This window comes from Lingula anatina, chromosome 1 (genome assembly GCF_051362555.1).
Source record: "Lingula anatina isolate TDL-2025a chromosome 1, LinAna3.0, whole genome shotgun sequence".
Lineage (NCBI taxonomy): Eukaryota > Metazoa > Brachiopoda > Lingulata > Lingulida > Lingulidae > Lingula > Lingula anatina.
Genome location: NC_141767.1, coordinates 37,888,865 through 37,911,978, shown reverse-complemented (window position 1 = coordinate 37,911,978; position 23,114 = coordinate 37,888,865). Strand labels below are relative to the sequence as shown.

Genomic DNA, 23,114 nt, shown 5'->3' with positions numbered 1-23,114 from the left:
TGTTGTATCAATAAGATACCAACTCTCTCTGTCTATTCTGCACGGAGGAAATTGAATTAATGCATACACGTATACCATTTGGACAAGGGAAAAACTTGCGCCAGAGATGCACTGCAAGTAGAAACATCTTAAAGCCATTAGACCCTCCCATTTAATTGGGCAAAGTTCAAGCGAAACCGCTACTCGATTTACCACATATTGTTGATAGAAGGAAGAAACGAGGAAGGGAGGAAAGGAAAGAGATGGAGAGGTCTATTCCGCAGGGCCAAAGGGCATGCAAGTTTCTATAATTGTTTAATGTACCTTAACACTGTGATGCCATTTCAATATTTTTCGATAACAAAAAGTCCCTGCAGAACTTGGCTTTCTTCTTAAAATTCGAATACAGCGAAATGATCATTTGTGCCAAACAAAATCGATGCCTTATGTTCAGTAATTCTCCAGAGTTGTAACAATGAAGATGAAGTGGGGCCGGGTGGAGATAATTGAATTTTAACCGCACGTGATTTCGATCGTAGATAATAAATGTAGATAGTTATAAGATATAAAACAGCTTAATACTGATTAAAACAGAAGAGCGGAGCTATTGCAGCTTTTGGTTTTTCCCCTGGCACTAAAAACATTGGCACAATGAAAAGCACCTTTTGCGACGATCACAAGAATGCACAAGGTCTGACAATCGAAAATGGCGTGTGAACCGTACCCTCTTGAAAATGCATTTGACTGAAAAAATGTAAAAAAATCACCGATCCCTTCAAGTATGCAATTCGTTATATATAACAAACGAGAAAAAGAGAATCCACGACGTTAGCTTCACTTTTCATCACCTATCAGCATAATAATAACGCAAAAGATAGCTTAACCTGAACCGCCTTTATTTAGTTACATATTGAAAAAAAATGCATTCATAGCTGACACCATCAGAGATATTTTATTAACATGAAAAATCCAAACATACATGAGATTTAACGGATTATATCCAAATTTGAAATTAAAATATATCAAAGTATCAGAATGGTAAGAATTCATAGTCACATTAACACATATTGCATCTAAATTTATATACATCAAAATGGACATTTATACACAATTACACGACTAGATATTTAATACAATTATCATTGAACTATAGAGTGCAAATGATAACAAGCGCAGAAGAAAATCAAATAGCGATAAATAAAGGGTTTATCCAGTAAGTTTGGCCCAAGGCGACAAAGAGATACAAAACCGGGTATGTGGCAAACAAAATGCTGCAAGAAAGATTGAAATCAATGTTTTTAAGTAACAACGGCACCAATACAGTGTGCACTAATGAAGTTTCTCCCACCAATGCATAATGTACTATGTTTGGCCGTGGCATTCGCCCAAGAAGTATTATTTACAGATAATGGGTCAATGGAGAGCAATTTGGAGAGGCCCAGATCTCTTATGCAACGGAGGTACCTCCGCTCTGAGTATTCCTATGGGCATTTAACCAGTACTACATGTAATGGCACTCAACTATAGTTTTTGTTTTGACAGACTTTGATGGGAGTCAGAGACCCAGCTGGCCACCAAGTGCCCCATCAGTTTTTGAAGTGCTTAATAACAATATTCACTGTAAATGCAATAAAACATATTTGTATGTATTTTTGTAAATTATTACTGAATTTGTAAGATATTACAGGGCTTATAAATAAAAATAATTTCTTAACAAATGAGATCAAGGAGACAGAATGAAATGAATAAATTAAAACAAATATCACGTTGCTGTAATGCTATCACTTTAGGTAAGGCTTAGAACAACACAAAATACCAGATACTTCTCAAACATTAACACATAACACAACACAAAGTAAATGTCAAGTTTTTAAAACTTGAATCTCATGTTTTCTTGAAGAATCATTTGGTTGTCGAAGATCTGCATGTCATTCTTTTAAATCTGAAAAGAATTTGTTGAAAATGTACGGGTGGTGTCTTTGAAACTGCTTCACTCGACTTTTCTTTTCTTTTAGGGAAATGCTTGTATCATCGAGAATGCCGTCCATAATCTTGCGCAGACACTGCTCCGTGTAATCCTCCATCTGTTTTTTGTATTCCTCCTGCGTAACCCTGTCGCAATATGTGAAGGTTTCAGCTGAAATGATTAACATTGATTCTAAATGAAAATGGGACGAGTCAAGAGTGCATTCACTCAAGCCAAATTGAATAGGTAGCCATAAATGAAATTACAAGTCTTTTTGTTTGTTTGTTTTTCCACCCTCAGGGGTATACACCAGTTGATATTAATCAAAATAGGCTAAGAAATGGTAACTGTGAAAGAAGTATGAATCGGGCATAAGTTACATTACAAATTCATCTGAGACTCCAACACTTATAATTGTGACATTTTACTCAAACATGCTGTTGTCTTTGCAGAGAAATTTTATTCACTGATGGAACTTTTCATCCAAATGTCAGCAGAGACATAGGGATGTACTTGGACAAATCACATTTCATACTAAAAGTTTTAATGAGGGGTGAAGTGCTGGTTTTGGGTGAAGTGCAGGTTTTTTTTGGGGGGTGGGGGGTGGGTGGGGGGTGGGGGGGGGGGTGGAGTGCCATGTTTTTCAAGGTGTATACCTTTACATGTGAGTGCATATATAAAATATAACCTTGTTAATTTTTCATTAATAAATAAAAATAAATACTGATAAGTGGTTTTGGGGGGGCACTGATGAAAAAAGTGAAACAGTTGCTGCAGGTTTGCTGTCAATAGTTGGTAGTGTGTGCAATCTTTACACAGTAATTTATTTTTGTTAACTTTTATGATATGAGAAGGCTAAAACACATTTTTGCCAAATTGGTTACAGGAATTCAACAGCATTTCATTTAATTGCACTTCCTGGCTAGAACCCAGCTTTCTCATGCTCCAAATTCTTACCAACAACTGGGTCCATTTCAGAGCCCTTCATCTGTTGTAAGCTTTGCATAACCATGAACTTAATGTCTTTAGGAGTAGTAAAAACAGCATCACAGTTGTCCATCATGAACATGACCAGAAGACTTGTAGGCTGTGGAGCAAGCAGCTTACATTTGAAGACAGCCCCAGTGAATATGTTATTCACTGCCTCTCTGTTACTCAGCTGAAATGCAATCGATATTAAATTAGGCACTGGAGGTAGATTGGTCCCTTGTCATTTCACATAGATAAGTTTTCATAAAAAAAACTTCAATCAATGATGATACACTTCTTTTCCCTCGAACAGATACCAATTCACAATTAGAACAGTTGTGTGGACATGGAAAGTAAAGAGAAACCCAACTCTGCTATTATGACTCATTACTAAAGATTTCAAAAACCAATCCATGAGAACGTTAGTTCTTTTCTCATGAAAAGATACCAATTAACAAATTGAACAGTTTTATGGGCATAACAAATGAGTATGCAACATAAGTATGCAATTATGACTCATTGCCATAGTTTTCAAAAACCAATCCATGCACGAAATGTACCTTTGGATCAAGCTTCATTTCACCATCAGAAGCCGCCACTTGCATGAACTTGAGGAGCTTCTTTAACTCGGCTCTTATGTCCGTGGGCAACAGCAACATGCTAAGTTGAAGAGCTTCCAAGCCAGACCGCTTTCCTTCACTGATCAGTTTGATGATCCCGACATAGAGATCCAGGCATTTGTCTGACAGCAAAGGTTGGGGCATTGCACTGTAGTGGCCTGCTAGGGTCTGAAACAGCCTCCACTTCTGCTCCTCGGCAGACATGAGCTCGTTGGCCAGGCTGGTGAGGATGGAGATGCCTGCTGGGATGTGGTCCAGCAGGCTCAGGGCTCCCTTTATCCAAGGATCACTGGGCCTGATAGACAGAGGAATGAAATAATGGTCAGATTCCATTATAACATGTTTTTAAGAAGGACTACTTAAAAAGCAATTTAGCTCGAGTAGATTGAATGGTAACACACATCCCTATCATTTTTACCTCACACACACATATATGCAATTTCTGACCAGGGGGTTGTAATTTTATATCCTAACAGGAATGTAGCATGCCTTTGGACTAAGTACGGGATATCTAAAGAGAAGCCAGAATATCTATTAGTAAGACAATGCTTATTGCCCCTTAACTTTTTCTTACAAACAATTATACAACAAAGTGTCCCTCACCTTTCTGATCCAATATAACAGGGACTAGCATGACCTGTGTTGAATATAACAGTATTATGCCTTGTTGCTTTCTTCTCTCGGCTGGCATCCATCAAGATACCATCTAGCATTGGCAAGTCAATAATCGTTAGAAGTTTTGCCAAAGCTGCCTCTCTGAATAGCTCTTCTTTCACTGAAAAGCATGTGAAAAGATTGCATGCATTTCAAAGATGAATTTACCCTATAATGTCTAATTTTTCTTTTCATTTTGGAACTGCTTTCATTTGTTTTACTGAATAAGAACTTGGTTAACGTCACACCACACCATAACTCACTTATTGCAAATTTTTCTTCAAATAGCGTCTTCCGTAACCCTTCACCCATGCAAAAAAAAAAAAAAAAAAAAAAAAATCTTTGAAAGAAAAGCTAAAATAAACTCTCAATGCTTAAAGTAATGAAACAAACATGTAACATGCATGTAATAGAACAGTCAATGCACTGACATCAATTAAGTTAAAGAACAATCAAAATTTATTGAGATCTGCATTAGTGCAGCTAAAAGCCACAGTCAATGATCGATGTAATAAATCCTTTGCCCAATCTACAATCTTGCAGCTTGTTATGAATGAGGGCTTCAACAGGTGTGCAGCAGAGGCTGAATGCTGTTGTTGAGACAATATGGCTTCAGGCTGTGATGTGTTAGATTTGTATATCTACCTTCTGCAGGTATACGTCTCTTCTTTAAGCAGTCTGAAAGAGGTGTTCCTTGATTGCCCTGCCAGGCAATTTTAGGTGGACTCCTAAATACATCTGGAGTAAAGTTCTTTTTGACAAAATCCCTGCTTTTCCTTTTCATAGAGTCTGATATGTCTGAGCTTCTCTTTCGTATTGAGTCTTTGATATTGATGATCTCTTGTAAGACTTGTCCCTGGCGATTCACCACCACTGGATTACTGTACACTCCCTCTCCATCTATCAGATCAGGCTCCACTTCTTTATGAATTCTGAAAAGCACAAGAACAAGAAATAAAGAAAACAGTAATATGTACACATAATTTTTTTTTTTGGGGGGGGGGGTTGTTTTGCTATTAGCAGGCAGGCAAAGTGCAAGGAACCTCGATAACAACACCTGTCTTTCCTCCTTATACGTATTCATAGCACAGCATGCAGTTTTATATTATCAACAGGTGTTTCCATTTACCTGCTGTGGCAAACACCTGCAAATGCACCTGGAATGTGCTGGGCAGTGTTAGAATCAGGATTAGCATTGCATAATCTTGCTGGATTAACTTGGATAGACTGCTTAAAATAATTAATACAATTGGACTACATAAATTCTTTAGTAATTGAATTCACTATCAAAGCAGCAATTTTGCTGCTATCAGGATCTGTTAAGTCTTGAAAATAATACAAGGTTAACTGTACTGACATCACTTAGATAAATGTTTTTGAATCTTAAAAAAACAAAACCAAAAAAAGGGAAAAATTATATAACAACAAAAATAAAAGGAACAATTATACAAGATTTCCAATGCTTTTAATTTATTCTGATATTTATTCCAATGATATTACTATTAGTTATCTTATCAAATTGCACTTCAGCATTGCTCAAAATATGTGAATGGCACATGTTTCGAATGTACTATGTATGTAACTTTCTTCCTGACAAATTGAAGTAAAGAAAAAGCGGTCTTTAAATGTTTGTTTTACTGGTATGTTCAAGTCTGAAGTTCACATGATATTATAGTTATACTATTGAAGTAGTAAAAAATTGTCAAGGAACCCTTGAAATTTTGCTCACTGTACTTTCTTAGTTGTTGTGCAAGTCACAGTCCAAATTTAAAGAGAATAAAACATCTGGCTTAATTTACTGAATAAATTAAAAATGCTCCACAAAACTAAATCAGAATAGTTTTGTTTAGTGATGATAAAAAGGAATGATATCATAAGGCAAATGGTTTCCTTACCTCATTTTTGTATCTTTTCTTGGAAGTGTTTCCTTCACTTCATGACTGTCCATCATATCTGTATCTACTTCATCAATGTTTTCATCACTGAAGCCATATTCAGAATCAGGCGGCTCTATAAACTTGTAAAACTTGTTACTGCTGTCTTCAAACATTGGCTTCTTTTCTTCACTTGAACTGGCTTTGCTGCATACTGGTTCAAATATGTTGTTATCCATAAAAGTTTGGCACAGCTGTAAGGCATAAAATTTAGCTATGAATATATGTTTAAGGTTTTAATGAATTGACCCTTACTTAAGGCTGCTGCTTTTGTATGGAAACACCTGCTCTTTAAAGGCAACATCTGTCATGTCCAGGGCCTCAGCACAATAGTTTCGCAGTATAGTGGCTTAAAATTGATAGATGTCAAAATGATTTGAGTTTGACTTTCCTAATAACAAAAAGCATAAATTTACAGTCTTGTTTTTTTTTATAGTAGATATATTATATTAGATGTACTAGTTGATGAAGAATTTGGTTCATTTAAATTCCATACTTTAATAGCATTCTCCCTGCTGATTTCCTTCCCACATGCCTGCCCTTCATCTAAAAGATGTCTGAGCATCACATCCACAGCATCTGACCCAGTGAAACAGTCATCGTAGTACTTCATCAGGTGTCTACGACGTTTGACATCAACTCGGTGTCTCAAGATTTCAATCAGCTCATTCCACATCTGAGTTGCTTTAAATTGACCTGAAAAGAAATGAAGAGGATAATTCACTTCTGCAGACACAATATCTAACATAGAATAAACCTTGAGAGAATTTTTTAATTAAAAAAGTTACTAGTAAGTTCATATATGTATGCACACATATGTTAATAAAGACCTTATAAAATTGTAGTAAACATGGTAACAATTTAAGTATGCTTGTAAAAAGCACTTATTCTGGGGGAGGGCGCTAAAAAGCTGTTCCAACATATATTTGGATATTCAAAGGCAGATTACAGGGCATTCAACACTTTAAAAAGTCTCGAATTATGACTTATGTGTCCTTATCATCCAGACAATCCAATCATTGTTTATGACAGCTGTAAATAGCCGCAGGGTCCAATTACGTCATGGAATATGCCAAAATATCTTCATAATCACACATTTTTACAGCACATTAACATCCATGAATTTAAACTAATATAATCTGGCATCCCCCAATCCTGGACTAGAGTAGTCGCTTTGAAAATGACAAGGATCATGAGGACGGGATCATGAGGAAGTAAAATTACATACATGAACCTCCAGTAAATAAAACTATAAAAGTACACAAAAAGAATGGACACAGTAGATTTTTTCGAAAGTTATATCCACACAAGTTTAAAAAACAATGCCACAAGCTTTTTAATAAAACTTACCTCCTGGTTTAGCATAGCTGTGCCGTCTTTCAAAATTTAATAACAGAGGCGAACCTTTCCATGAGGCCGCCATTGTATTTTAAACAAACCCTTCCCGACATGCATTATTTGACGTCATATCCGTAAACAAAGAATCGCTTTGTGTGTATCCACATCTGGAAGCATCTGCACACTTTGGATGACTAATAGAAGCGAATATTTGATAACTTTCAACTTGTAACTGCAGGAATTGACAAGTAGGTGAGTTTTTCTTTAACTTTCAGTTACAACTAAAGAAAAGAAAATGCTTTATGTGGTAGTAATAGTGAGTTTTATTTACTTGGTGCCCTCGATCAGCTGTTCGACTCCGAGATTACTTTTTTTTCCCGTATTTAAGCTATTTTCATTTTACGCTCAATGTAATCTTTGTTATGAAGCTTAATAAGGGCGATGTTGTTATTTAAGGAGATATGTTGTAATTAGTGCTAATTGCCACGTCCTTGCCTAATTAATATACAATACTACTGCTAACAGTAAAATTTAAATAATATAATAAGGGACGGCCAAGGGATGATAAGCGGCCCATGATAAGAGGATGCAAAAGAATGTCAATATCCTGCGAAAGTCTCTGGCCATAGACGTAAGATTTTTAATTATTATTTTCTCTCCAAATTATGCACGGACAAATTAGGGCATTCATTATTAGCCATTTAACGCTTTCAAGTTTGTATGTTACAGTTTTGCTACACATTACACATTTTATGGTCAGCAACAAGTGCATCTGTTTGGCAGCAGCTGCTGTGGTGCTTCTCCTTATATTCCACGCCCAGTCTCTGCTGACAGCGCATAACGGGTCTCACACCAGATCATAGTACCAGTGTGAGACCCGTTATGCGCTGTCAGCAGAGACTGGGCGTGTAGATCAAACCTGGTAAATTGATTATGGAATGCGACATTCGTATACACGTGTATAGTCACTGATTTCAACAATTGCTAATCTATATGTATATATATATATTTATTTATCTATTTATTTGTCTGTTCTATGTTCTAGCCACTAGTATCGTATTGTAATTGATTGTACCTTTATGTGAAGGTGTTTGTCAATAAAGAATCTGAATCTATTCCCTGATTTCATGTTGAAGCTGTTTTTAGCCTTGGTAAACCATAAGACATACTTTTATTGAAGCCCACATTTCTTTCTTTGTATCTTGTATTGACTGGAATTAAATAAAGTGCTTCAGGTTTAGCATGTTGCAGTCATACTCAGATTTGAAATACAGGGAAATATACTGGAAAGTGTACACTAGACTGGAGTAAACATAGGAAACACTAATGCACAAGAGAAGGGTTATATGAATTGAAAAATATGGTTAGGTAATTAACTGACATTATTGACCTAACCTTACAATTTGTTCAGTATACAGCATACACATTTTTATTCACTGACTACTCATAAAACTTCATTTTTTAAAACTTGTTTACGTATATAAAGATGTGATGAAAATTTATTTATCTGCACAAATTAGGTAACATTCCTAAAATAAATACACCCAACCGCCACAGTTATCCCTCCCCCACCCCCAATTGTAGAAGTCTTCTTAAACCATGTGACCCAAAGGTTTGGCTTAACAATTGTCTCAGCTAATTAAAGGTATGAATTTTGGATATCCTGTCTAGATTGTCCCTAATTATCAGGTCTTACCACCTGAATCAGTGTGTTAGAGGTGGTAGGTCACAACCATTTACGTTTTCATTGCTAAAGGAGACTGAAAATGAGGCCTTCAAATGTTCATCATTTTCCTACACTTAAATTAATGAATCAGATTTATTTGGTACTGCATTGGAAAGCTCTGTCTAATTGGTATTCTTCTTAAAAATCTTAGTGATGGTCGATTTCTCTAGCATGAAAATTTTGTTACATATCTACCAGTGCTTACTTACCCTTTTTAGTCAGTAGAAGTGGTGCAGTTACTAAATATAAGTAAATATCTGTACTATGATCAGTATCAATTAGAAAGCAAGAACATTTTACAAGGAAACAAAGAAGCCAGAGAAAATCCCCTCAACACACACACACACACACACACACACACACACACACACACACACACACACACACACACACACACACGAATTCAGTTTCTTACACATCACAAGTACTTTCCACATGTCAACCCAAATTAATCTTTCGAGAAGTAGGAAAAAGCTTTAAACTGGACCTTCTTCAAATTTTTGCTTGTTAAAACCTACTAATAATTTTTCCCTCCAGTCTATAAAACACCGAAAGTAAGCAAAGTATATCTGCAAATTTAATTTTTAAATTTTGGAAATAATGTAAAGCAACAGCTTTATCTGACATGTAATCAGTTATTTTCAAGGCCAATTAGTCCACCTTTGCAATTATTTGCCTTAAAATCTTTACGCCTGAGATGAAACAGTTAACCACAGTCTGAGGAAAAAGTGATGCTGCTGATGTGCAAAAAGTCTGTGTTAATATCTACCTTTTTGTAAAAATAGTAAATGTCATCTAGCTATTTTGATTTATGTAGGTGTTAAACATGGATGACAAAGATGATCTGGATGATTCCTTGAATGGAGAATTTCCCAGTCCAAGGAAAGATAGTGATGATGCATTGAGTTCCTCTGCAGACTCAGAAAAAATGACAGAGTCAAAACGTAGAAGAATGAATACTCCAAGCCCAGCATTTATGGTTGCAGGTATAATATTCAGCTTCTGTATGGTATATATATTTAACTATATAATAATTACAATTGTATATTATTTTAGACAAAAGGATGCAGTTTACTTGTGCAGAACTAATAAAACAATCTTTACTTTATGAATAGTATGGAATCATTCATGCAGTATAGCCTGTAATTTACACTTTTTCTTTGGTATGAGAGTTATCTTTTTTTTTTCAGCATCTCCCCCAAGGTTTATTTCCTTTGACCAGTTGATGACAGCTGCAAATGGCATTGCTAACATGAGCCTTGCACATGAGATTGCTGTAGATTCCAACTTCAAACTTGAAAAACTAGAGCCAGAGCAGAACAGGTAAGCAGAGATTACAATTTGGGGGTTGTGAATGACTTTTATTAACATGATTCACTCTCTTAGGTGTCATTGAAAATGACATTTGTGCTAAAACTTAGGACCAGAAATGATTTTCTTCATATAATCAAAACTTGGAAAACATTTTCACATTCATGTACATTTTCTGCCACTATGTCAGTGTCAATATTTTATTAATATTTATATTTCAGCATTGAAAAACAAGTGAAAGAAATAATGCACAAGGCATTTTGGGATGCTCTTGATGAAAAGTTAAAGGACCCTCCTGACTATTCACATGCCATTGTATTGATGGAAGAAGTCAAGCAGGTAACAAATCAATTATTTATAAATTGTGTATAATGAGGCATTACCAAGATGTTACCAGGTTTTGATGTTACCCATTGAGCTAGGCAATAGATTGTAGATTTCGCATAAAACTCCCCCCCCCCCCCCCCCCCCCCCAATTTTTTTTTCAAAGTTACTAGTCTAAATTTGATGAATGGAAATGTAAGCAGTTGTGTTAGAATAATGTCCCATTATTTGCAGATTTCATCTTCGGACTAATAAAATTTAATTGGATATGATATAGTCAGAGTGGCCAGTGGGCTGAAAAGTTTAAGGTGTAAACTGGCATTAAAAGAACAGAAATGCTTTAACACTTTTTCATGTAAGTGTTAAATTTTATAAAAAAAATTCTGTATAGCAGCATTTTAAAGTGTTTTCTTTATTTTCAGAATCTCCTTGGAATATTGTTGCCACAGCATCAGCGCCTCAAAGCACATATCAATGAAGTGCTGGACATGGATCTCATTAGACAGAAGATTGACAATGATGCATTTGATTTTCATTATTATGCTGAATTTGTGATTTCTATTATGGCCCGACTCTGTGCTCCAGCCAGAGATGAAAGGATTAAAAATCTGAGGGAAATTAAAGAAGTTGTTCCTCTCTATAAGTGAGTTTGTATCTCCTTACATAAACATACAATCTTTTCAAATATCGCATTTGGTCAACAATCTGTCTTTCTTTCTCTCTTCTTGAGTAATGTTTTCACATTAAAAGGCAATGTAAATTGTTGTTTGGAATATTTAATAACTTGAATAGATGTAGTAACAGTATTCTGAAAAAAAAAAAGAGAGCATCAGGTCAATCTTTATCAGAGCTGTTAATTTCAGTCTTGTCCTGGTAGGCTGAACAAAGGAGCATGCTGATTTGTGAAAATTGTGGCAATAATTGTAACTTGCCTTTCTTTCAGGGAGATGTTTGAAGTGTTAGACCTAATGAAGATGGACATGGCCAACTTCACCATTCAGCAAATGAGACCCTACTTGCAACAGCAGTCTGTGGACTATGAAAAGAAAAAGTTTCAAGAGTTTTTGAAAACACAACAAGGTATTTTGTGTTTTATGAATATTGGTAGAGCATATTAAGTACTCTGTGGCATCTTACCCTTTAAGAAAATAATATTTTTCTGAAAAAAAAAAAGAGAAGAAGAAGAAGTAGCAGTTTAATGTTTGTTAACAGGAAGTTCTTGCATCTTTGGTTTTCTTCTATTCAAGAGGCTGGAACAAATGGTTTGGAGTTTACCAGTGCTTGGTTGGAGAGGAGTGTGGATAAGTTAGAAAAGCTGCAGGAAAAGGCAAGCCAGTCTGCAGAGGCTGAGGCTACAGCAACGCCACCTACTTATGTGACTCCTGCCAGGATCATCAATGAAGCTTACATGGAGCTGCTGGAGTGGAGAGATGAAACTGTGTTTCCAGAGGTAAAACTAGATATTTGGTATTACAGGGGAAATTATCAGAAAGACTATCATAGTATGGAGGTTTTCGTCTCAAAACCAGCATCAAATCAAATGGGAGTATTCCACATTTCTGAATTGCTGTCTTAACCATTAACAACATGTATATTAAAACAAAACACACACAAAAAAATAAAATATTCTATTAAATTGTGTTTGCTCTTGCATGTTTTTTAATGTACCAAATTTAAGCACTTCATATATACACCCTGCTGAGGCTACTATCTGGTTCTCTTAATTAAGACGCTGTTGATGGACCAGTCTAGATATTTGGAACTCAGAGACAAAACTTGGAGGTTTTCCCTTGTTTCATCGATTCTACTTGTGACATACAACACTGTGGGGGCCCCTATTGCTGGAGTGAAGGATCTCAAAGACAAACTGAAAACTGAACTAATGGTATTGTTGCAGGGTGTTAATGAGAGGTAATTATAGCTGACACTTAAGTATTTAAAAATATGCAAAGATATTTCATAAAGTGTGTTTAAATTCTGAAGAGTTTCATAGCAGAGAAGTGTCATGTTGTGTCATGTTTTTCTGAAAGAAACAAGTACACAAACTGTCTTAAAATATGTGAAATAATTTTGAATGTCTGGATCTTTACGAAAATGAATAGAAAATAAGTGTTCAGTGAATTGTTCTGTTGTCTTTCAGTCAGATTCATGATCTGATAGGTAGCATAGCTGACAGAATAATCACTGATGTGCAGGCATCTTTAAAAGAACACAGTTTCCCAGCTATGGATGAAGCACGGATAAAAGTGCTGAAGGGTCAGATTACAGATGTTGTGAAGCAAGACCATACAGTGAACAAATTGATCAGTAAGTTTTTGTCTGAATGTTGGACACAAAATTAGGTCTACTAACTTCAAGATAAATCCATAGCAGTCTACTTAAAATGAGCATTGATTAACCTAAAACATGAACCATATCTCTTCTGTTATTGAGCAGTGGAGAGTTTCCTTGAATTGGACTACTGCTAATTTATTTTGTGACAAAGTGGACAAAATTGTGGATCTGAAAGTTTATACCACTTTTTGAGCAATAGGTCTTTTGTGGAACGGGTCCCTGTGTTTGACAGTCCAGGATGGTGACTTTATAGACTTGTTTTTTCATTCACAGAAACCAGAGTTTTGGACTTCATCCGTGACACCCTGATGTCCAATCACAGATCTCCTCTCAAAATACCTCCTGGACTTTCTGCTGTAGAGCATGAACTCAGTGAAGTCTGTGGCCAGTTCCTCCGCCTCATTGCTCACAACAAGGCAGTATTTGGTTACTGGTATTCTGACATTATCAGTAAGCTGCTGAAACTGCAAGAGGACTTATCACCAAGCTCACCTGCCAAAAAGGCTTAAGATGGTCATTATTGTCTTAGCTTTTGAATAGGTACTCAAACTTGCTTGAACAAAAAGTGTACCAAACTTCATGTAGATAAACAGCTGAAATAAGGCTGAATGATACAGTCAGCGAAAACAATTGGTGGAATTCATTAGGTTTTTGATGCCAGAAGTCATATGTTATGCCATGCAGAATTTATGGTTAGATAAGTGAGAAATTCTGATGCAGTAAGATGATCATGTGATAGTTTCAAAGTGTTGAATATAAAAATAAAGTCTTTTTGAAGACATATGTCTTAAAAATAGAATGTGTCAGGTTCAAGACACAACATCATAAGGTGCTTTGATTATTCCACGCATCAAAAGTGAATGTATATACATTTATTGATTATTTATCTGATGATGATTTTTATGGATAGACACTATGTGTCTGGACACGTGGAATATTATAACAAGGTCTTTAATTGCCTTTTATTGATCATATTTGAGATTAGCATTGCTTTAGAAAACTTTTGAACAACATTTGATGAGGAAGTTTTTGTTTTTGTCCTGTCGGTTTTAATTCAAGATTTAGGCAAGAATGAATTGGAGTGAATGTTTATCATAATCATACATATGACATCTCAGGGTGTGTTAATGAAATGCATTTGTCATGTGTGAAACTATTTAAAAGTTGTATATCCATTTTGAGGTCTTAAAAGACAAGTCTTGGAGGCAAAAATAGTCAATACTCTCTTTTGCTGGCTTTCATACCATGACAAATTGATATATTTAAGTGAATATTGTTTGCAATTGATAATTCATTAACATTAAACATTTTGTTCCATCCATTTAATGAGTCCACATATCATCTAAATTATGACAAATATACATGGCAGTAGAAAGGATGGTTATGGATAGAATAGCCCAAGATATGCATTGTTGAATGGATGGCGATTATCATGAGTGCTTTGTGTGGGTGTGCATTCTCATATTTGTAAAAAAAAGACAGCTTTCAGTAGTTTCTACCAAAGAGGACCCCGTGATGCAGCCTTTAAATGGTTAATAATGCTTTTCTTGTAGGAACGAGATCACCTTGTTATATTTAAGATAAAAGGAATAGATATTTTATGCTCATGGATACAAAAGAAAATATTTTTGTTCTAGATTCATAGATACTTCTTAGTAGGCAAAAAGAAATTTTAACTTTATGATATATTTACAATGACTGTCCTGTACTAGAATATTTAATTGTACTCTAAATAAAAAGATGAGATAAATGTACTTTGAAGTATTTGATAAACTGTGGAAACTTCTTTTATCACAGAATGTTACTCTTATAATTAGAAGCTGTTCAATTTCTTATCCAAATAAAGATGTTTATATGACAAACTAAAGAAAAAAATACATTATTAAATTTTATTTATTAAACATACTTTTTATTTATATTGATCACATGCTCTGCATAAAATATTGTGTATACACACAAGGCACAGGAAGGAATGTAGGCATGGCTTCCAGATAATGAAAACTTTGACAAATGCCAAATTTGAGATCCATGACATAAATATGGCAAGGTTTATCACTGTGGCTAATGGCATGAGCAAATGGGCAATCACCAAATAACTAAAAGGTGACTTTTTACACTTTGAATAAAACAAAAGTAATAGTGATTGTGCTCTCAAGCATTGAAACTTAAAAAGAAGAAAAAATATTACCAGTAGCTTATCATATGGGTACACACTTCAATATGTGTGACTTTGCTTAGGATTTGTCAATAATTGTTAAAGACTATATTGTACAATCTGATATATCATGATTATGTGTAAATCTGTATATTTTTCCTGCTTAATGCACATATTAAGAAAATGGTATATTTTAATATTGTATATACATCAAATATATAATTTCTTATGCTGCAAAAATATACCTAACTCTAAAACAAATATTGGCATTGGCAAATACCTGGCATGTAAAACTGCACCCAATGTGTCAGCTGTAGCTTCGTATATTTAAAAAAAAGACTGACTCTTGAGGTGGGTGACTTGTTAGAAAAGATAAACATACTAACATTTTGTTGTAATTTTATATCTGTGGGTGGGATGTCATCAAGGAAAATCTATAATTTTGTCCATTCACCAATGTAAGCTCTGCTTGTGTTTATAAATTCTACAAACATGGCATGCAAAATTGCACCCAATTTGTAAGCTTTAGCTTCGCATAAAAAAAAAAAAAAGATTGTCTCTTAGGCAGGTGACTTGTCAGAAAATATAAACATTCTAACATTTTGTTGTTATTTCATATCTGCAGGTGGGATGTCATCATGGACAGTCTATAATTTTGTCCAATGACATTTTTTTGAGCTTAAAAATTCTACGCATAGAATTAATACAAAAATAATATAAAAATTAATACAATAAATATATGTTCGCTGGTAATATTTGGCTTTCTACACATTGAAGTCCCAGATCTTGATTCTCTGATCTGCTGATGCACTTGCAATTCGTAGATTGTCGAAATGGATACAAGTCACTTCTTTTTCTCCATGTTTAAAAGAATGACAACTTTTGTGACTGAAAAAAAAAAAGGATTTTGATTTTGAAAAAACAATTGACGCTATTAAAGGTATAAATAGCAATTTTGAATGAGATAGTCTTAACATTCAGTTCCTTTTTTCAATCATTTAAAAAGATCTGTTTTCCAGTTTTAAATTAGGGAATTTGAGTCAGTTGTTTAGAAAGGTAAGAACCATTATACTGGTCACTTACTGTGATATATCCCAGTATTTGACTTCTCCATCTTTGCCAGCACTGACCATTACACCTTCCAATTTAACAGGGTCAGTGATGCGTAACTCTAAGCATTCAATCCTAAAAAGAAATAAAAATTATAATGAAAAATTTTAAATAGGCTTCAAACTCCTTTCATTTCATTTCTTTTAGTGTCCTTTATTTGTATACAAGAGCTAAATGTAACAAACTTAATGTTTTGAAAAGTTTAGTTTTATTTTCAAAAAATAACTTTTCTCACCTTTTCTGGTGCTCTTCAAAGGTTTTGATCAGACTTGCTCCTTCCAGTTTATACAGGCATATCACCTCTCCATAGGAACAGGCAATGAAGCCCTGACTGTAGCTGACTGACATGATGGAGGTAGTGGGGCTCACCCAAATTGTCTTCTTACACTTCCCAGCTTGGAGGTCCCAGATTTTAACACTCTAAAAGCGAAATGATAATTTATAGTTTTCAAGTGATATACATGTATTATACAACAGGGTCTAAAGGGGTTGAACATATGGCACCTTTCTTGTCAGATAACTGCCTAAATGAATTTTGGTAAAAAACTCTATTCTTGCCTTGCTTAACAACACCTAAAATGACTTTAGAATATCACACTATTTCTTATAAAAATATTGGTCAAACATGCACTACTGGAGACTTTTTTTTTATGAAATACATTCATAATGCCTTCATTACCCTATCAGCTGATCCAGTAATGGCCAATTTGCCTTCTTCATCCATGTCTACAGCAAATATAGGAGCACTGTGTCCTGCTAATGACTTCAGCAATAAGCAGCGACTTATATCCCATACTTTGGCCTGAAAAAAATTAGTTAATAGATCACAAAGCATTTAACATACACAGAAATATTCAGAGTACTTTTTAGTATAGGTTATAGGAAATAAAAAACTTATATGTAATACACATAAAATCAAGGCTTTTACTGCCTGTAGACTGAACAATCTTAAGCCACACATGTTTACTCATATTCAGTGTCTTTAGTATTGTAAATGCATTATTGTCTATGCATAATACTTTAAAATAAATACTATCATAAGAAAATGCTTTAGATATAACAATATTACAAGTGTCCCAAACTTACAGTTCTGTCCTGAGATCCAGTGACCACTATATTGTCTTTTCTAACCATGCAGTAGATTGGACCTTCGTGGCCAAACATTGTACGCACAGTTGTACCCTGTTTTAAGTTCCATACCTGTAAAAAGCAATGATTTTCATTTAGATGATGATCTGACAAGCTGTATTAAAAAAAAAAAATCCAATTTTACTGACTGAGTCTGAAACCCAGGGCTATTAAAGTTTGATAATAAAATAAGGCTAATATGATAACAATCACACACACACACACACGCACACACATATGAGATAAATACTGTGTCTAATTACTTTTAGAGTTCCATCATAGGAGCCGCTGACTAGAAGATTCTTGGTGAAAAAACTGAGGCACCAGACACCTTTTGCATGGCCTCTTAATGTTTGAATTAGATGGCCATTACGTAAATCCCAAATTTTGATTGATTTATCTGCACTGCCAGTTGCCAGTCTTCTACCCTCAAAGGTGAGGGATAAAACTCTGAAAAAAAGAACAGAAAATAGATGTAAATATAAAAGTTAGTTATTCATATTTGTACTTTTAAAGCAATGCCCCATATTCTGTTCTTGACTGGGGTCAGATAATGATTTTTCCACTATTATTTGACATACCTTTGTGAATGACCTTTGACCTCTATGACTCTGCAATTTCCTGATGACCAGTTGTTCTTTAAGAAAAGATTGTCTCTGAATACTTTTTTCCACAAAGGATTGCTTGAAACTGGAATTTCTGAAAAAAATGAATGTATGCAATTGTTAAAATTTTCACTGGTACTGGGTATGTGTAGCCTGTATTGGGATTCGGATATTACAAACGCATAAAAAGTTCTTCTTTTCTCTTCCCAACAATGAACTGTTATATATCATATTTTTTTACAGGCATATCTCACCTAGGGTCACTTCATCACATTTTGATTTCCATAATTCATTGTGATTTGCTAATCTCTGCCAAGTTCTGCATACCTGAAAAAATGAATATGGCCATGAATGATGTATTATAACATTTTTTATCATTTATTCGGAAACATTCATTGCATTCAATTTCAATTTTTTCTCATCTTTCAATAAAAGACATCAATTTGTGCATCTGGACCTTATTAAGTCTACTCAGTGTTATATATAAATCTTTAGAATTCAGAGTAATGTGTGTGTGTGTGTGTGAGAGAGAGAGAGAGAGAGAGAGAGAGAGAGAGAGAGAGAAATATAGTGTTTATAATGTTTATTACTGAAATAACAAGTATCTTTTTTCGAATCATGCAGTATTTCTATATTGTCAGATACACAGTCAACTTACAGAACTAGCCACTAAAAGTTCGGCAGGACTGAGGTAGGATAAAATCTTGAGAGCAAGAGGCTCAGGTAATAATGATATGAAATCTCTGTATTGCTTTACCTGGAAGGAAAAATAGAATAAAAAAATCATCTCTGCAATTTATTTAACTTACTTTCAGATGTTATCTACATTTTAAGCTTAAATGTGTGTGTGTGTGTGTGTGTGTGTGTGTGTGTGTGTGTGTGTGTGTTACAAGTTCGAGCTATAACATTTTATTTCAACCCATACAATTTGCATTTTAAAATTGTGTGTATAGTAAATAATATACAAAATGATACCTATTCACTATCTACATACTTACTGCTAGATAACTGGAAATGAAATAATGCTGTCTAGGGTCCAGTTTCAACACCACCTTGTGGAGAAACTCATTTCTCTGGACATCTATAAAACAAACCAAAAATCAGTGTCATCAAGGGTTTCAATATGCCGACTCATACCTTATCTAAATATGAAATATGCATAGTCACATAGTCAAAGATACAGCAAGCCATTAAGAATATATAGATCACCCCCTGTGGCAAACTGCAACAGGATTCTGTTACATGTACCTTTGTACTTTTATGTTGCTAAAATTTACACTTAATCTGCACTAAAATTAGTTGAATGTATGGAAATTCACTGTAAGTCAACTACTGATGATACTGCAAATCATAGCATATAACTTACCATCCCATAAATCTGCATACCAGTGGAACAAATCCCAAGCCTCCTGTGGTAGGTCTGAAGGCACAACAACATCCTGCTTTTTTAGGATTTTCTGAAAGAGATAAATTGTGAATTTTGTTTATTAAACTACCGAATGTTCATCAAACTTTTCATTATTAGATCTGCTAAAATTAATGTGTATAATGTGGCATCAGTCACACTTAACAAAATTGCCATATAGATATATACATGTATGTACTCTATAAATGTTTGTGTATTATTATATAAAAATCAGTCATTAGTAAAAAGTACCAATGAACCCAATTAATATTGGACTTAATAATTTTTCTTTAAACACTAATCAGCATACCTTTTTCTCCTTTTTATTCCCATCATCTTTACGGGACAATCTAAATTTCTTTTTCTCTTTTAAAGCTAACATTGGTGTGGTTGTGTTCCAGTTCTGTTCAAGAGGGGGTGCTGATGTAGCCTTGAAATCATAATGTTCAGTGCGGGGATTCTGTGGCTTTCCATCTCCTAACATCTGTCTAATCTCTGCTCTCAGGCGATCGCGTGGACTTCTTTCATTCTGAATGTGTCTCCTGACTGGCATTTCAATAAACCTATAGGTAAAAGCAATTCAGCATAAAAGTCATATATGGATTACATACTTTACTTGAAGATCACATAGAGAATAAGCTTTGTTTAAATGCAAAAGTTAAGTTGCCGAAAACACATGATTAACAGCAAAAAAGCCAGATCTGTCTTGTTAACTTCAGATGCTCAAAATACATTGACAGCAAATTGTTCAAAATCAACTGCATTAATACAGCACTTATTATTTGTTAAAAAAAAGCTTTAAAATTCTGGTCTTCACATCAATCTGCCACAGAATTTCTATTTGGAGCAGCATAACAAATAAATATACGATGCAAACAAATTTTAAAAAAGTAACTCATGTTATTGTGTGCTTATTATATAAACTGCAAATTGTGATATGTGATTAATACTTGAAACTTTGCAAAATGTTAATACTGTGTGAGAATGTCTTTTTACTCTGCTAATAAAAGTAACAAAACAGTAAAAATGCATTTTCAAGCGGATATAAATATGTGCACATACTTATTATATCCACTGCAATAAAACCAGTTACATATAAAATAAAATGAACTTAAGATATAATGCACCCTTTCAATTATTTACCTGTCACTCTCACTGTTAAACATAAAATCACGATTTGTATGAATTCCAAATACTATTAATTTATTAAATTACTATTTGAACTGCATTAAAACAATATGTGAATAATGCATAAAAGGTGGCATTTATCTTTTAAACAAATTATTAATTCAATGTCATTTTTTGTTTAAAACAATTATAAAAGTTTCTGAAAAATTACTTACTTATTGAAAACCTCCCTCATAACCTCAGCTAGTCATTAAAACAAATAAACAAAAGAAAAAAAACAGACAAAATTGATCTCCAACCCTACCATGTTGTTTAAATTATATCACAATATTTTTATCTATCAAGGGATATGAAATCTCCAAAAGTTTTTTATATGTACCTCAGAGTGGCTGGTGCTGATTTGATGAATTCCCAGCTATCCCTAAGTGGTTCTGCAGTCCGTAGGCCCATGGGTATGTTGCCTTGACTCTGGCTGGTTTTGTCGGGTCTCTTGTTTTTGCCAATGGTTGGAAGTAAACCAAGCCCTGCATGACTGGAATAAGAGAGATGATAAGCTCAAAAACTGGATACAACAATAACATATTGCAATACTGTATCCAAGAAATGTATTCCAGTGTAAGTTACAGTATTAATTATCATAGAAATTAAAACAAAGTTTTATAAAATATATCTAAAACCTCTAAGTATATGCCTAAATAAAATAAAATATAAAATGTGGCTCTTCATAACATGAGAAATCTTACCTGCTCTTTTCAAACTCTGTTGGTTTCTCTCTGTTCATCATTTCCAATGTATCAAAGTTTGTCATCTTTGGTTCCCTGCTGGCACCTTTGACTTCATCCAAATAACGAAAATGGGCACTGTTTTCACGGAAATAATCATCTTGCCTGTGTTGGATTAGTTTTATCTGTAAATGAAAATAATATGAATGCTTCTATAAAATTTCTGAGAAAAGTTAGGAATGTAAATTCCATGGTAACCAATATACAGTTAGATTACTATTATACATACCTAGATCCGTAATTGCATCCATTCTAAATAAGTTTACATAAGCATCTTATAAAGAGATACTACTAGTACATGTACCTTGATTTCTCTACTCTTGTATGTGCTGACTGGTGGGAATGACAAGAGAGGGAATTCCTTTTTGGAAGAATACATGAAGTCCCTGTGCAGTGCAGGCTGCAGTACAGTCCACAAGAACTGCAGCTGACTGAAGCCACTTCTCACCAACAAACCTTCCAGTATATCACATCTCTGGAACAGTACAAAAAGCTGTCAATTCATTCCAGACTTTTAAGTTTGAACATACAGTACATCACTTTTTTTTATATAAAACATGAAAATGTATGATATACTTTTTTTCTGAAATCTATATATTAAAAACATTAAGTCTTAACTGATCAATGCCAGTCTGATTCCTGATTGATTTTCTTATCATTGATGATACTTAGAATTTAAGATAAAATTTAATTTTTGTGAAGGATGAAATCCTCAAGTATATTTTGTTGACTATGGCTGTGAAGGCTACATTTCTGAGAAGCCAGGCCAAATCAGGCTCCAAGTGTTCCCATTCTTTTTTTTTCCATATTTATGAATAAAACCACTTCAAGAAGATAGTGCTTGCATATAGTTATACTCTAAAATCTTAACATTTTGTTATTAAGATCTAATTTGATTGTCTTAAAAAATTAGGATTGCTTTCTTAAGACTCGTCACATTTAGATGCCTTTTTGTTAGCAGTTTCCTTCAAACAGATTATGCATAGCACAAGCACAATTAAGTCAAGTATTTTCTTCTTCAATCTTTGCATCCCTGAATTGTTTTTGAATCTTGGCAGTATCAACAAAGCTTACTACTCATGTTGTTGTGCATGCACCTAAGTGCGTGAAGTACACTCAATATATGTATATAAGCAAAAGCATCTGTGCCAGTGTTAATCTCTCAATAGCAATATATATATACCTTGATTATTATTGATAATTACCTGTTGATGTGTCCACTCCTCCAGCCACAAAGATATCCTGTCCAGCTGGCGGTCAAACTCCACGGATACCATCGTTGCATGACCGCCACCGAGACCACGCCACTGCCAGGCACCTGGCTGGTCAATGCTCATCATATTGGCTTGTCTTCACCACTAAATTACATCGTGTTGGCTTTCACTGAAGCCTGGCACCTGTAACCGAGATTTATAACAAAGTTTACTGTTAGCTCCTTTTTGCGTAGATACTACGCGGTTTTACAATTTTTTAACAATAAATATAGTCTAAGAAACGGTAAAACCCTTTACTTACAATTTATAACTGCGCAACGAGCAGCAATTTACTGTAATTTAATCAGTAGCTACCGAACAGGTGCCTGCCATTATTGTGTACAAAGAGCCTGGCAACTAATCACAGGAAGTGACGCAAAAAGAAATGTACTT

At 34.5% G+C, this 23,114-nt stretch overlaps 3 protein-coding genes across 5 annotated transcripts; 1 reads left to right on the top strand and 2 right to left on the bottom strand.

The window, feature by feature from the left end:
* Nucleotides 1–908: 908 nt before the first annotated feature.
* On the bottom strand, nt 909–7,625 carry LOC106164733 (DEP domain-containing protein 7-like). Of its 2 annotated transcripts, XM_087001854.1 has the most exons (9): nt 7,473–7,625; nt 6,619–6,818; nt 6,084–6,316; nt 4,834–5,120; nt 4,452–4,490; nt 4,138–4,309; nt 3,475–3,829; nt 2,903–3,104; nt 909–2,116 (listed from the first exon to the last, which is right to left on the bottom strand). In XM_087001854.1, the coding sequence occupies exons 1-9, from the start codon at nt 7,543–7,545 to the stop codon at nt 1,908–1,910; spliced, it is 1,770 nt and encodes a 589-aa protein (XP_086857980.1). In that variant the 5' UTR covers nt 7,546–7,625; the 3' UTR covers nt 909–1,907. The 2 variants fall into 2 exon arrangements, with proteins under 2 accessions (XP_086857980.1, XP_086857981.1); XM_087001855.1 differs by lacking the exon at nt 4,452–4,490.
* On the top strand, nt 7,543–14,909 carry LOC106162648 (T-complex protein 11-like protein 1). Of its 2 annotated transcripts, none has more exons than XM_087001856.1 (10): nt 7,543–7,712; nt 10,004–10,172; nt 10,377–10,509; nt 10,719–10,836; nt 11,244–11,464; nt 11,765–11,901; nt 12,069–12,271; nt 12,551–12,732; nt 12,962–13,128; nt 13,429–14,909. In XM_087001856.1, exons 2-10 carry the CDS (start codon nt 10,013–10,015, stop codon nt 13,662–13,664), a joined length of 1,557 nt encoding a protein of 518 aa, XP_086857982.1. In that variant the 5' UTR covers nt 7,543–7,712; nt 10,004–10,012; the 3' UTR covers nt 13,665–14,909. The 2 variants fall into 2 exon arrangements, with proteins under 2 accessions (XP_086857982.1, XP_086857983.1); XM_087001857.1 differs by having other exon boundaries at nt 7,556–7,708.
* Nucleotides 14,910–15,030: 121 nt separating this feature from the next.
* Nucleotides 15,031–23,089, bottom strand: LOC106164732 (uncharacterized). Its single transcript, XM_013542737.3, has 17 exons — nt 22,984–23,089; nt 22,674–22,865; nt 21,773–21,943; nt 21,430–21,593; nt 21,066–21,218; nt 19,869–20,121; nt 19,520–19,610; nt 19,152–19,234; nt 18,812–18,910; nt 18,408–18,480; nt 18,130–18,247; nt 17,812–17,998; nt 17,507–17,620; nt 17,100–17,222; nt 16,656–16,840; nt 16,394–16,495; nt 15,031–16,198 (listed from the first exon to the last, which is right to left on the bottom strand). Exons 2-17 carry the CDS (start codon nt 22,806–22,808, stop codon nt 16,075–16,077), a joined length of 2,175 nt encoding a protein of 724 aa, XP_013398191.2. The 5' UTR covers nt 22,809–22,865; nt 22,984–23,089; the 3' UTR covers nt 15,031–16,074.
* Between the last annotated feature and the right edge of the window lie 25 nt (nt 23,090–23,114).